Genomic DNA, 15,423 nt, shown 5'->3' with positions numbered 1-15,423 from the left:
AATAGGTTTATGTGGGTTCTTATTCAATTTTTATGATTTAAATAATAAAAGCTATGATAATAAAAGAAATTTTATGTGAAAAGTTGAGATTTCTTGTTTAATTTTTACTATTCACAAATCAAAGTTATAACTACTTAAATAAAAGTTATGATTAAAATTGATTATTTTTATAACTTATTTATCAATCATTAAAAAAAAATTTGTCACGTAGCAAGTTGTGATTTTTTGTTTAAGTTTTGTAATTCATGGAAAAAAAAAGTTATAATTTCTTAAATAAAAGTTGTGATTGAAAAAATGAAGCTAGACCATTATTTTTATTTTAAACAAGGGATAATTTAATCATGAAGGTACCCAACTTCAAAGAAATTAGACATTTTAAGAAACCTAATTGTTATTTATATATTTCTATAGGATTTTATTATCATTTTCTCTTCTTCTTACATGCTGCAATTTAATTCAATTTTAACACTATTAAAAATATTTCGTTTCAAATTGTTATAGCCATATTATGTGTTAAAATTGTAAAATTTTATTAAATAATAAATTCTAAATAAATGTTTACCGTTGAAAAATTTAAAATTATCACGTTAATCAATTTTATAATATATAATAAAATAAACTTAAGTTTGCGCGCGCGCATTAATAAATAGTTTTATAGTTTCCTCCTGGACTCCATGTTAATGAGATATTATTATTGTTCCACACCTTCTTCCCACTTGGACTCTTATGTTATAAGTTGTTCTCCACATGATTTTTGCATAATCGCCTGTAGGATATAGAAGTTTTATATGCTCTAACATGGATTGATTTTTTTTTTTTCACGGTTTCTATGAACTTGTATTAAAAAAAAATGGTTATCCGCACTTAATTATCATTGGGCTCCATAAAACTTTATTTACACATTTCAATATAATTTAAATGTTGAAAGAAATTTCTAATTAAACTTAGTGTATTATTTATACCGCACATCAAAGTGCTGCAAGAAATATCGATTTAAATGGATTAAGTATACTTTTGAAACGAAAGATCTCTATCTCCATATTAAAGCCAATAATAATAAAAAAGAAAGAATCAATTTTATCATTTTGATAATTTTGCATACAAGAAGCTTCAAATTGATAATTCTACACAAAAAACCAACCAACTACACAGATCAAAGTTTCCCACACTAAGGAAAAGACACGTTAAAGGCTCTAGTCCAAATAATGTCTACAATCTATCAATAAATGTTGGTCTGGTTATAAGGTTTTAGCTCATAATCTTTTAAGGTCATGAAATCAATCTTGCTATTAATATGAGAACCTTATTGATTGACAATCTGTAAATATTATTGTAAATACTTTTTAAATTTAAAAACATATTTTAATCCTATTTAACTCTCGAGATTTAACTCACCTAAACCATTTTTTTCATATAAAAAAATCCAGTTTAAAAAACCCAAAACATAACAAAACCCTAATGACAATCACATTCATAAATCACAACAGAAAACAAACACATTGATCCAATTGGCTGTGAAATCAAAAGCTGAAATTCCAAAACTAGATATGAGCAAAACCTCATCAATTAATCACGTAAAGATCCACAAGCTTCTTCTTTGACTACTGCATCTACAAACTTTGTAAAGCCAAAAGCGATCGCCATCAGAAGCCACCCTCCGATCAAAAACCTCAAAGCTGACATCACCACTGGTGCCTTCCCCAAAACCCCAAGTAAAATTCCGAACGCCGTCGACACAATGCTTGTCACACCCACCACCACCACCATCCTCACAGTGTACTCTCCTATAAATGCCGCTCCGAGCAACAACACAGCGCCAAAGGCGAATGAAACTCCGGCAACCATGGCCACTTGAGACGGGCCTAGTGACTTTGCGGTATCGCAGTTCTCAAACTGCGACGACAAAGACAGAAACTCCCAGATGGCTATAGCAGAAGCTCCGAAGGCTATGCCTACAATAAAGACGATGATGATCATCATCCTAACGTTGTCTTCGTCGTCCTGAGCGAATTCAACTCCCATCATGAGCGTTGCCGCCCAGAGCAAGCCCTCGTAGGTTTTGAGAACGGCGAGTCGAAGCCATCGGACTCTTTTGCTGTATTCATCACTGGTCATTGTAAGGGTTTTTACGTGAAGAACGATTGTGAAGCTGGACTGATTTTGGTTAATTTGCTTATATGTTCTAAGTGAGATTTGGGACAATGGAGAGAGAAGCTATATATAATGTGTAACTGTGGGATGGTTCTGGTTTGCATGCATGGTTGAGGGGTATCTCCACTTATAATTTTTCTCTTTTTTAATGATTATCTTCTACAGAAAATAAGAAAAATTTTAATATTGCAAAGCCCCCCAGATTAAACGGTTGATTTTTGTTTTTTTTTTTCTTTAACAATTTTTCAAAGATAAAACTGTGTAATTTTAATATTTTTCTTTTAAAAAGCATGAAAAAAATACAAAATTTTACTGTTTCAGTACTTTAAGATATCCAAATATCACTTATTTTATGTTAAAACTAATGATCCAAAGAAAAAAGACACATTGTAAAGAGTATTAGAGAAAGAAACGTTATAAGCTCCTAACTACTACTCTTATATACTCACAGAAAATACACTGCAAGGAGAGTCAAGGTCAATCTTATATACTTCTTCCTATTTTTAATATAAGGTAAACTCTAAAAAAAAAATTGCCCTTAATATAAGGCCAAGTTAGAGTAATTAATGTCTTTTTCTAATTTTACCCTTATTTATTATAGTTTGAATTTCTTTATAATAATTTATTATAGTTATTAATTACAAGGAAGGGCAAAATTGATAAATTTATACCATTTTTTTAACAATCTAATTTTAAGCATATAACTATCGTTTCTTAACAAGCATGAATTGATTAAAGTTGTTTTATATTATGGGCTGAAGGAAGTGCATCACTTTTAAGTTTTAATTAATTCATCCAGACTAAGAAAGTTGGTTAAATTTAGTTGGGGTTCTTAAAATTATCACATCTTTTTAGTATTACTTTTAATTTTAATTAATTAACTATAAGAAATACAAATCCAATGTTATCCCTCTCCATTATATCTACTCCACCATGAATATGCTAATTAATACTAACATTATTCTTTGACCAAAAAAATACTGACAACATCATTGAAAAAATATTGATTACTCATAGATTTTAATTTTCTAAGTAACTTATAATAAATAAGACTAAAAAAACAAACCTTTAGAAATGGTGACCTATAATAAGATCGGAAGAAGTACTCAGATAGAATGAAATAGCAGGCGAACCCTTCACTAATTTGACGTGAAGTCATAGACTGACTGAAATAATTATACTAAAATGAGTTGGAAGATTGTGTTTTGGTTTATCTAAATTTGGTTTGAACTTTGAACCCTAAGATGGCGGAAGCAAATCAAACGCGTAAAACAAATTTGGACGTGCGACAATATTCAACACAAGAGTATATATATTGTATATCTCTGAACCTTCTCTTTTATGTTACCATGTCTACTTTCGTTTTAAAAGAATATTACGGTCTCCTTATTTTAAAAATCATTTCTCATTTCATATTCTATGTTGTGTATCCCCCGAACAAGAATACAGATATATTAAAATCTTAGGTTGACTTGTATGTTGAAGCCACAGAAAAGAACAAACAAACAAAAAACTGAAAAATTAATCTTGTAAGAAGGAAAATGATGTTGGCTAAGGCGCCGAAGCTTGTAGCTATTAAAGTCAAAGCAACATATAATCTCAAATTTTGTGAGAAAATCTAATTTAAATTTAAAATATTTACAATCAACGGGTTTAGTCTAGTAAAAGAGAATAGTCATTCATAATGTGATGAACTGATGTTTAAATTTTTGTTAAGAGAAGTTATCACATTTCTCGAGAATAATTCAAATAAAATTGTTTCCAATGAAGCCTGCACAATTAAAAAAAAAAAAAAAGTTGCAACTTGCAACTATTAATCTTAGAAACGCCATTATCAAGTGAATAAAAAGAATGAACGAGAAATGCAAAATCCAAGTGAGACATTATTTTACTTTATTATAACAAATAAAAAATAGAATTATGATTAAAAAAAGGTTTAACTATTATTTTACTTCTTTCAATAAAACGTTGCCCGATTTATTTGGTCGAATTGGGGGGGGGGGGGGGGGAAGGCCAATCAAGCCTTGGACACCCCTCTAAATTCGACGCGCAGTACAATCATGAAAAGGGCTTCATATCTTGTCTTTAATGAGACGAGGCACGCTCGTTTGAAAATATATATACATATATATACATATATCAACATATGATTTGAAAAGCTAATAAATACATAAACTAGCTCGCTCAAGCGCTTCAGGATACCTTGAATTTGGAAATCTTCTTTTTTTCTGTACGGTTTAAGTCAAGGACCTCTTCAAAAACAAAAAGTCCAATGGTCTGAAATTATGACAAAAAAAGTTCACGTCCCATTTTTTTTTTTTTCCCTATCACCAATAAACATCCTCTGCTTGTGGAGATATGATTGGCATTAAATGTAGACATCTCTCCCAGCAAAAATCTAAATCTTAATTCATCATGTTGTAAAAAATTAGTCTCTTCTGCTAGTACTAGATCTAACCCCTTAGCAAAACGTGCTCATGTCTCATTCTGATACAAAGACGAATATAAAACAAAAGTTGCTCTGGGAATTGGGAAAACCCAACAATGTATTCACTACACAACGAAATCCCACTTGACTCAAAAAGTCAGATTCATCAATCAACATCAGACACTGTCACATAAACTAGCATCCTTCCAAATCTAAAGAAGCAAAGATTTCCAATAGTTTCTTTTTTTTTTATTATTATTAAATGAAGACCTAAGATCACAATCAGTTCAAACTTTCAGAGTGACCACAATAACAAGCGTACAGAACTATAGTTTGGGTACAAAAATCAAATGTCTCCAACAAAATAGGAGGTGAGAAGATAAGTATCACAATCTACCATCGTCATCTGACATTACTTGAGTTTGGAGAATAGCTTCGGCGCAACCTGCATTGCAAGATTATGATTTAGTGTGGAATTTAAAGCTAGAATGTGACTCTAACATTGTTTTAATATGCTATAAAGCTATACTTACACATTTGTCAATGCATGACCAATAATCAAAATATTGTCCTGTGCAGTGTTTGTGCCCAGATTCATCGCCTTGGATCCTTTTAACACATGCCTGCAAAACGTTGAAGGATGTAACCTTATCTGCTATCAAAGATTGCATTCTCAGAAACAAAAATTTGGGAGATGGAAAATACACAACATCACTTCTTTCATCCCAACTGATTGCTCAACAAAACTGTCACTCAGGGTATCTATTCAACAAATAAGTCAACTATGATACCCGCTCAGAGATAAAGTTGGGAATTAAGGCTCGCCCTTGAAGGGCTATGCCCTAAATGGTCCTATTATGTCCAAATATACTTTAGGGTTCCTTTTTTGGAAACCCAGCCTCGGCCATTGGGGCCAATTTTTTTTTTTTTTCCTTTTTCAATTTAAAATCGTAACAAACATATTTATAATCCAAAAAAATAAAAACTCTTAAAAATAAGATTAAGTCTAGAAAAATAAATTTAAGTTAATCAACACCGCAACAAATCCATAAAGCTTAAACATCCAAATCCAACATCATAGCAAATAGCAACATTATCAAAATCAACATCAATAAAGATTGGGACTGGGACTGTGGCATCACAGGAGGTTGGCAAGCCAAGCTAATGGCAGTGATTCTGTTCATGTTCAAGCTCGAGAGTCAAGACTCAAGGGTGTCCGTGGAGGCCGGACCAAAGGGAGTGTTCTGCTCTGCTTTTGCTGCCGTGACTTCAAGTTCGAGTGTGCCTGACTTCATTTCGTGAGTAGCTAAATCTTAAGTTTATTTAGAGTTTCAGTCTTCAGATGTTTTTTTTTTTTTGCTTTGTATTTTTTAACTGAAATTTAAACAAAAATAATAATAATAGGGCTTAAAAAAGCCGGCTCTTTTTTATTGCTAGGCCCATTAGGGCAGTCCCTTTTAAGCCTCACCATTTTACCCCCTAAATTAGCAACTCCGCCATTGCTATTTTCAGGCTTAAGCGGCCTCAGCCCATTTTCCAGGCTCTACTAAAGGACATAAGAATGTCAATTCTATCAATCACATAGTTTATGTCTTTGAGACAAAAGCTGATGTATCAATGAAATGATATGGTTTTCAATCCCAAACTTCAAAAAGAAAATTTTCAAAAATGCACACCTGATATTCAAGTAATGGTTTCACACACTTGGGTTTGCAAGACTCTTCGAGATATCCCTTCTGATCAACAGGTTCTTCATCAGCCCTGTATTCACAATAAAACACAGATGAAATAACAACATTGAAAACTAAATAGTAGAGCAATGACCTGAGTCAAAATAAACAAAAGCAACAGAATTTAAAAGAAGCAAATGATACAGAAGTTACAAAATACAAAGAAGCAAATATATATATTCCTAAATATGCAATGATTTTCACGGAGAGGAATACTTCATAGACAATCTGCAACCCTTAAATATAATACTCCCTCCAGTTGAAAATATAAGCTTTTTCTTTTAGCTAATCTTGGTCCAAAATATAAATGACTTAATAGTTGTAGAATTTTTTTTCATATTTTACCCATTGTATTTATTAACCTGAATTCTTTTGTAAATTTCTTCCCTCTTATCACTCATTCTTGGTAATAGGGATTGAGGGTAAAAAGGGAGAACAATATATATTTTCATGAAAATAAGGATTTTATTGATATGAAGATTATTGTTGAAAGCTGCTTATATTTTGAGCCGCATGGAGTATGACATTGGATTTTCAATGAACACCAATACATTACAAAATTTATCCAAAGCTAGTTTGCAACCGTGAGTGGCCACCTTCTCACTTTGCACTCCCCCACCCCTAAGGTTTAAAAAGGATTCGACAACTTTAATTATCACTTATTTTCTATATTTGACAACTTTACTTTTATTTTAAAAAAAAAAAAGCTCCTGCTGTATGATCCTACCAAAAAAAACCTAGTTATTGGAATGCCATGGCTCCAAATAATTACTGTAGAATGTAGATATTTAAAACATCAGAACCTCTAAATTATCTTGCTTTCAACACGCTACATAAGTCCAGTTGTGCCAATTACATTCAAAAGGAATTCATATCACTCTCAAGACCTAGAGTACTCAACAAACCTAAAGAGAATAGGTACAGATATAGGGCCCAAAAATGAGTTCAAACATATTCAAACATCTTAGTAAACTATAGTAGTTAGCTGTGTGTGTATTTTAAGGATAGTATTATGCCTTTTCTAAAAGTAACATAAAATGCAACGAAATGTGAATCCAACGAGGTGCCTTCCACACACCAAAAAATATTACAGAGAATAAAGGATCAATTTCCAAAACAAAGTAGGTGAGCATGCATATGAAGAACAAGGTATACATAACACTCATGCAACCAAGCATGAGGAAACAGATATATTGAACTAATACAAGAAAAGATATGAAAACATCGAATGAGTCCAAGTCTCCTGAATGTACGTGTACTAAACTACAAACCCAGACTCAAACACCAGGAAAACAACATCTTTTTTCCTTCTAAAGATGTAGTCCAGAGCACCGCAGAACATATTGTAAATGGATAAATTGCATCAGGCATCAGCAACAAGAAGACACTTAACAAGCTTCCTCTACTATCATTTCTAGCCTTAGAAAAATCCATTTTTCAAGGGGTTATCATTAAGAAGCTACAACACATCAAGCTCCAATATTGAATATGAAGAATGCCGTGAGCAGCTAAATTCAATGCTGAGAGAAGCTAAGTCCAACTAAGTCAGGAAACCTAACATATAACAACTGCAATAAACATCAACCCATAATTGATTTTACTACAAAAGAAAACTGGGTCAAACTACAGAGAACTCATATTACAGCTCTATTTCCGGAGGAATCAAATGAGACTTAAATTCCGAGGCTTTTATTGAAAAAAATTATATGGGTTTTATACAGGCATAACCACTAAAACAATCAAATTACGGCAAATTCCCAAACCCTAGATTTGCAAAACAGAGTTAGAAGAAGAACCGCATTCAAATTAAAGACGAACATGCTGCCGAAAAAAATAACCAAAGACGAACTTAGATTTCATTGAAAGTAATGGAATTAAAAAAGGAACTTCGGGCGTACATTGCTGGGATAAGCAGAAGACGAGTGTCGCGAGTCAAAGAGATCTAGCGGTTGGAAATAGTGGCACTGGCTGCTTTGATCGTTGGTTTCAGCGGAGCTTGAGCCAACTAGAAAGGTCTAAGTCGCCGTAGTCGGATCCGGGTTCGATTCGATCCGCAGTGGTAACTTCAAGATGATTCCAGGATGATTCTATGGAAAGTTTTATCCAAGGACCACAAGAGGAAGTTATTTCACCATTTTTGTTAGGAACCGCGAATTTTAAAATGCGAAAATGATAATTAGGAAATTAAATGCATATATAAATTTATAAAATTATCCTTTATTTAAAAAATAAAAAAATGATATTACTAAAATCACTAATATTAATCTTCGTTAAAAAAACTAAAAAATAATAATTAAAAATGAATTATTTTTAATATAAAATTAAAATTTACTTTTAAAGCTTTCTAAGAAAATTTATGAATGCATAATAGTTAATTAAAAATTTATTAAAATTATTTTTAAATATAAATTTAATCACTTATAAATTTTTATATTTAACAATATGTAAATAAATCATTTGAAAAATAAAAAATAATATTATTAAAATTACTGTTATGAGATAAAAATATTACTAATTTTAAATGAGAAACCAAGATATAATCATTGAGAATATATTGTTTTTTAATATAAAATTATTATTTATTTTTAAAACTTTTCAAGAGTACTTATGAATATATAATAATTATTAAAAATTTATTAAAATTATTTTTGAGGGGCATTTTAAATTATTTAAAAATTTTTAAATTTTAAGTAAAAATTATAGTCCATTCTCAAAATTTTAATAATTTAAGATCTTTAATTATAATTAATGACTTTAAGATATTCTTAATATTCATTTTTTCTCTTAAAATTAGTATTTAATATTCAATACGAGGGAGGTAGGACTAAGGTCCTTTTCTAAATTAAAAAAAAACAGAGAATGATAAATAAATTTCATTGAAATAAGAAAATGATAAATAAAAATTATAAAATATGAGTATTATTTTGAAGTTTCTCAAAAATTATTTAACGTAAACTTTTTAACTAAATTATACTCTCTTCATTCAAAAATGTAAGGCATTTTTTAAGGAGTTAAATATTAAAATATATAAGGTATTTTTTATCTTTGAAGATATAATCATTACCTTTTTAAAAAAAATATCCTTATTGATAAATAACTTTATATTTATTGTAGGGTGTTTAATAAGAATAAATATAAAAAGATAAAGTTAGTTTAAAAGTATATAACTATTTTATTAGAAATGAAACTTGATTGGTTAAAAATACCTTACATTTTTAAATGGAGGAAGTATTCCTGAATCTCGACCATAAGCAAAAAAAAAAAAAAAAGAGCATAGTTGTTATTTGTTAATATCTAAGCCAAATTTGTTAACAATAAATGTAAGGTTGTTCATATATAAAGCATGGTTACTAGTTTAGTTATGGAATGACAAGTATGCCTATTAAATGACTTCAAATTAATGATTATTTTATAGAGGATCAGAAACGTAATTTAGCAAAAAGATTGTGACAAATAAGTTCATAAGATTTTGGAGTAATTATCCCATTTTCTGGTACCATTTTCTTATTTGCCTATTTTGAAAAGATTTATTTGTCATCTCCCCTAAAAATTGTCATGACTTACTTATTAATTTTTTTGTTCTATCATCTGGTATCCTAATCCAAACTAATATAAACCCCTATTCTGTGTAATGTTTTTATTTTTTTTTTTTATTTTGAGAGTATCTCAAAAATGTCAAGATAAGCTTATTCAACTGGTTAACCGAAACATCTCTTGGTGATTGACTTGTTACTCTTGTTATTAAATTTATTATGTTTGAGCGCTAAATTCTTTTTCTAAAATTTGTGAATTTGAGGTTTTACACAGGTTTTATAAAAGTGAGGGATTATTATAGTCTATGCAAAGAAAATTGAGGTTGAGAATTTGTAATCGGTTGGACTTGCCTTCAAAGTATTTGACAGGTTAATTACAAATAATTAATTTAATTAATTCTCTTAATTCTAGTAAATTAGTTAAAATGATTCTAGAATGAGAATTGGAGGGAGAATTAGAAGTCAAATTCAAGTTGGTATAGATATAGTTTGTGCCTCATAAATAAAAGTTTTATTGGTAAATAATTTGTAAATATGTTTATGAAATTCTTTAAATTTTGATTCCCAATCTAATTTTGATGAGCCTTAAAATCTAACTCATGTATACTTTTCTTTTTCAAAAAATGGAAAATCAAATGGAAACGTAACTCATTCTATACTTGATAACTCATGTCAAAACACACATGGTTTTCTACATTCTGTTGGCAAATGATTGAGGATCATAATGTCTAAGTTATTGTCTGGTTGAGAAGTAGAATGACGCATTTATTTGCTTATCAAATTTGCGGTTAAAAATCAAACCTTTAATAGATTAATCTCCAAAAATAAAATCAAAAAGAAAAAAGGATATAAGTTTGAGGTTTGAGGTTTGACTGTAGATGAGATTATCATTGTACCTAAATGAAAATAAGTTATTAGAACAATTTAAAAAGTTAATTGAAATCTGAAAAAATAAGTATATGTGATTAACTCAATAGGGTTGAAGGGCCGAGAGATTATTATAGCTTGTCTAATAATCCCTTTCAATTATATAAGGTCTCATTTTAACTGCTTTTCTATATTAAAATAAGGGTACAAGGACAAATATATACATAAAGTGATCAACCAGAGACACCTAGTATCCATAATATTACATGAGTGGGTGTAAAAGTAATTAAACTGTTAACTTTGACTTAACATTATTAACTTTAACTATTAAATACTGACTATGCATGCCACGTGTTAACATTTGTTATTGTCGACTAATAAAGGGATAAAAATACCTACAAAGTTGTTGACCATGAGCAAAAATACCCATAAAATTACTAGAGTTGGTATAAAAGTGATCAATCCATCAAATTCCTTAAATGTTGATCGATATAGACCAAAAATTGATTATCTTTTTACTGATATAGACCGAACATATTTTTAGATGAATTTTTACAAATGTTAATCGATCATCATATGAGTACCCCTAATTAGTGACCAATCTGTCAAAATTCATGACACATGATTTCTTTCCATCATCATGTATCTTGCCCTCTTCCTTCCTCCCTCTCCACTCATTTTTTTTGTCTGCAAAACCTAATATTTAACATAGTGAAAGAGATTGTACACAATCGAAGATCAAGACTGAACACACTTCCTATGCTGCCCTACCTTAAAAACATTGTCACAACCTTAAATGATTTCATTCATGATGGGTTTAAAATTTTTAAATGGTTTTCATCACTATTGTAAAGAAACAAACAATTTAATTTGATTGTCAAAATGAAATTTTAGCACATGATGTTCATACAATAATCGATTAACCTTTAGAGAATTTCATTTGAAAATATTTTTTGTCTGTTTCAATAAAAAAAAATGGTCAACTTCTACTAAGGCATCAGCTAATCAGTTAATATTTAAGGGACTCAATAGATTAGTCACTTTTGCACCAACTCTGATAATATTATGAGTATTTTTACTTCTAGCCACTTATTTCATAAGTATTTTTGTCCTTTTATTAATTCACGTCAGCAAAGGCTGACACGTGACATGCACAATCAGCATTTAACAATCAAAATTAATGACCTTAGGTTAAAATTAACAGTCTAGTAACTTTTGCACCCACTCATATAAAGTTATGGATATTTTTGTCCTTTTCTTTACTTTAAAATACTAGATGCCTCTGGCTGATCACTTTATGGATATTTTTACCCATTTATTCTTAAAATAACTAGTTAAAATTAATTAAATATTAATTTCTTTCCATAACTTCTCAAAATTACCTTTTGATTGATATGGATCTACAACTTCTCAAAATCATCTTTTGATTGATATAGCTCATTGAAGATACATGATTGAAGTGCTCTTGTATTAACTAATAGGGATGAATACATTTTAAAGAGTTCATTAAGTAACTCTTTTTAACTTGCTTTTAGCAGTAATATTTGCTTGTTCAAGGCTCTAATTTCTTTTACAAACATCTTTCGTATTATCTACAAGAAATATAGTCAAATTCCTCATTTCTTATGAAACAAAAGTAAAATTAAAGCCTTTAAGAATTGCAGTGCGTGTTTGCTTTTTCGTTAGCTAAAAGTTACTTTGCCAAAAATTCATTAGACGAAAATTAATTTAGTAAAAATCACTTTATAATGAAATTTGTATTGAAATATATTTTTTTAAAAATTAGTTTGATAAACTGAAAATTATTTAAGTTATATATAGTGAAATGTCCCTTAAAATGTATAATTACAAAATGGATATTGATTTATAATGATATATAATTTTTGTTTTGCAAATGTAATAATATTAGACATGTTTAAAAAATGTGATAAAAATTTTAAATAGCATAAAATTTGGTATGCTAAATAATATAATAATAATTTGATATATTAAAGAATATTAATCTTTTAGATTTAATAATATTTCTTAAATTTAATTTCTAAAAATTTTAACAGTTATTCATTTATGTAAATTTTTAAATTTAATATATATGACAGAATATTAGTGGTTTAACATAATTGTTTAAATAAAAAGTATAGACAAACCATAAAAAAAAATACCAGCATCTAATTATTTTTTTTGTGCGAAATAGATTTAGTTAATTTTACTTATCAATAGTTTTAATATTTAAACTCATAATATTTGATTTATTTTAGGTTTCGTATTTTATTGTTTTCTAAGATCATTTAATTTTTTTCAATGCGATTAACAATTCAAGTTGTATTTTATTAATATTTATTACATTATTATATTTTTGTGAAAGATATTGTTGCATTTTTCATGAAAGAGAGAAGCTTAAAACAGTATGTGTTTGTCTTCAAGTGCCTAGCAGTCAAGAATTATGTGACATGTTACCATTGATTTTGCCTTGCATTCCAAATATTCATCTCAAAAGCTCCAAATGTTTGAGTTGGTTAAATTCACTTTAAGTTTATTTGACTGTAGTCTCAAGAAAGTTCTTTTACATCAAAAAGTCCATTCAAACAATTTTTAAGATAGAAAAAGTTGGAAAGTGCTTCCCAAAAGTGGGTTGTTGATTTTTCAAATGAACCCGTCGGGTATATATAAAACTAGATAGAATTCGCATGTCATGCATGGATTTTAAAAGAAATTTAGAACTTATAAAAATTTAAATAATAATATTAATTAAAATATATTTTGAAAAAATTACTTTTAACCCAGCCCTTCTTTATTGAAAATGAAAATATACACATAGACAGACATGTTAATGTTAAATACGAATCTAAGATTTCTTTTAAGTGAGAGAGAATTAATAAAAAATATATATAATGATATATAATTAATATCTTTGGCCATGAATGATAATTAAAAAACAAATGCGATTAGACTAAAGTAAATGCTTGCCCGAGGGTCTTAAATTAACTGAGATACTTGTAAGAGTACTTATATATTTATATATTTATTCTCTCAATTAAAATATATAAAATATTTTAACTGAATCTCATTTTCAATAACTTAATTACTTATCTTTAAATAATTAATATAATATTTTTATATTTATCCTTATTTAATATATTATTTTATTTTAAAATAAATATAAAGTAAATTATTTGTTAGGGGCACTTTTTAAACAAAAATAATTACATTTTAAGATATTAAAAATATTTTATATTTTTTAATATTCAACTTTTAAAATATATTTTATATTTTTAAATGAAGAGAATATATATTTATCACATGTGTTGGTGCGTGCAAAATTGCAAAGCATTCTGCAGTGCAACCTTCTACAACGGATGCCGTTTAACTTTAAAGTTCATTTTTAATTCCTAATAACTCCCTCTTATCCTTTATTTTTCTCTCTTATTATCCTAACTCCTTTTTAAATTTATTTTTGAATTTTCTCTCTCATAATCCCATCCATTACTATACTGATTTCTAAAATAGTTTTTAAAAATAATAAATATGATATTTAAAAATATTAAGATAACTTCCTCTTATTCCTTATTTTCTCTATTATTATATTAATATTTTTTTAAATATAATATCTAAAGCTATCTTTCCACTTATCCCTTACTTTATTTTTTATCAATTTATTCTTGAATTTTCTCTCCCATAATCTCATCTATTATCATATGATAACTTCCCTCAACTTAAAATTTAATAAAACTTAACTTCCCTCAACTTAAAAACTAATAAAATGCATTCAATCCCTTAACTATCTCAATCTGCTTCCCAGAATTTCTCCACTAATTTAATCTTTTCAATGTAAATATTTTTTAAAAAAAATTATCACAAGCATATATGAATTATTTAAAAGTTATGATATTTCAAATTAATTTAAAATTTTAAAATTGAATACCGACAACTTTCCTAAAATATATTTTATTAACTGTTTATGTGAATCCACAATCTAATTATTAATCATAAAATAATTTTTTATCCCCACAACTTTTATCATAACATAACTTCCATATATCATGACATTTACTTCTCCCTCCATTACATTTTAAATTTGGAAGTGCACATAGGCTTTCTCAATTTCATCCTCGTCCGACATAAAAAATGATGCTGTCAACTGCCACAAAAGTCAAGCTTAGAAATTCATAAGCTACAAGCCATAAGCAGCGTCTCATCTCTCTTGGTGAGATTTTTCATCAATCTCACTCTCAGTTCATCTCCTTCTCAAACTTAATCTCCATTCTATTCTTAGCCTCATTCATTTCTCTCAAAGTTAACCTAAACTTCTCTCTATTTTTCATAAACATTATTTGATTTTTTTAATTTTATTTAGTTGTAATATGTCTATAACAAATTTTTGAGCACCTCTTTTTCCTTCCTTTTGTTTTTGGCTTGTATTTGATTGCTTAGACACACATGTATGGAATTTGTTTGAAAACTTATTTTCATATGATTTTTATTCCATTCACTATAGTTGATGTTGTATTTATTCTACCACTTAGGAGACTCAGTGGAACAATAATTGTGTGTTACTTTGGAACTATCCTTCTTAATGGAAGAAAGTCATGACTCCTTTTACCTAATATCATCTTGTCTTAATTAATTAATTAATTTTATAAATTTTTCCAATTTTGCAAGTATTCACCCTTCCTTCATCGATCTTTCTTAAAGATTTTAAGGCTTGAAAAGTAAGAAT

At 28.6% G+C, this 15,423-nt stretch overlaps 2 protein-coding genes across 2 annotated transcripts; both read right to left on the bottom strand.

The window, feature by feature from the left end:
* Positions 1–1,566: 1,566 nt before the first annotated feature.
* On the bottom strand, positions 1,567–2,115 carry LOC129305336 (vacuolar iron transporter homolog 4-like). The gene has a single exon (XM_054945394.1). The coding sequence runs from the start codon at positions 2,113–2,115 to the stop codon at positions 1,567–1,569; it is 549 nt and encodes a 182-aa protein (XP_054801369.1).
* Positions 2,116–4,636: 2,521 nt separating this feature from the next.
* On the bottom strand, positions 4,637–8,366 carry LOC129306981 (cytochrome b-c1 complex subunit 6-1, mitochondrial). Its single transcript, XM_054947817.1, has 4 exons — positions 8,208–8,366; positions 6,256–6,340; positions 5,113–5,202; positions 4,637–5,024 (listed from the first exon to the last, which is right to left on the bottom strand). Coding segments are annotated over exons 1-4 (210 nt in total). The 5' UTR covers positions 8,210–8,366; the 3' UTR covers positions 4,637–4,991.
* Between the last annotated feature and the right edge of the window lie 7,057 nt (positions 8,367–15,423).

Source organism: Prosopis cineraria, unplaced genomic scaffold, assembly GCF_029017545.1.
Source record: "Prosopis cineraria cultivar Desert tree isolate PC_DT_omini unplaced genomic scaffold, ASM2901754v1 PC3, whole genome shotgun sequence".
Taxonomy (NCBI): Eukaryota; Viridiplantae; Streptophyta; class Magnoliopsida; order Fabales; family Fabaceae; genus Prosopis; species Prosopis cineraria.
This window is presented reverse-complemented; position numbering and strand designations above follow the sequence as displayed.

Coding starts and splice junctions, on each gene's coding strand:
- LOC129306981 (XM_054947817.1), bottom strand. Junction 5,203..6,255: donor AACCATTACTTGAATATCAG/GTGTGCATTTTT, acceptor AACGTTTTGCAG/GCATGTGTTAAAAGGATCCA. Junction 5,025..5,112: donor GGTCATGCATTGACAAATGT/GTAAGTATAGCT, acceptor CTTGCAATGCAG/GTTGCGCCGAAGCTATTCTC.
- LOC129305336 (XM_054945394.1), bottom strand. CDS start 2,115: ATGACCAGTGATGAATACAGCAAAAGAGTCCGATGGCTTCGACTCGCC.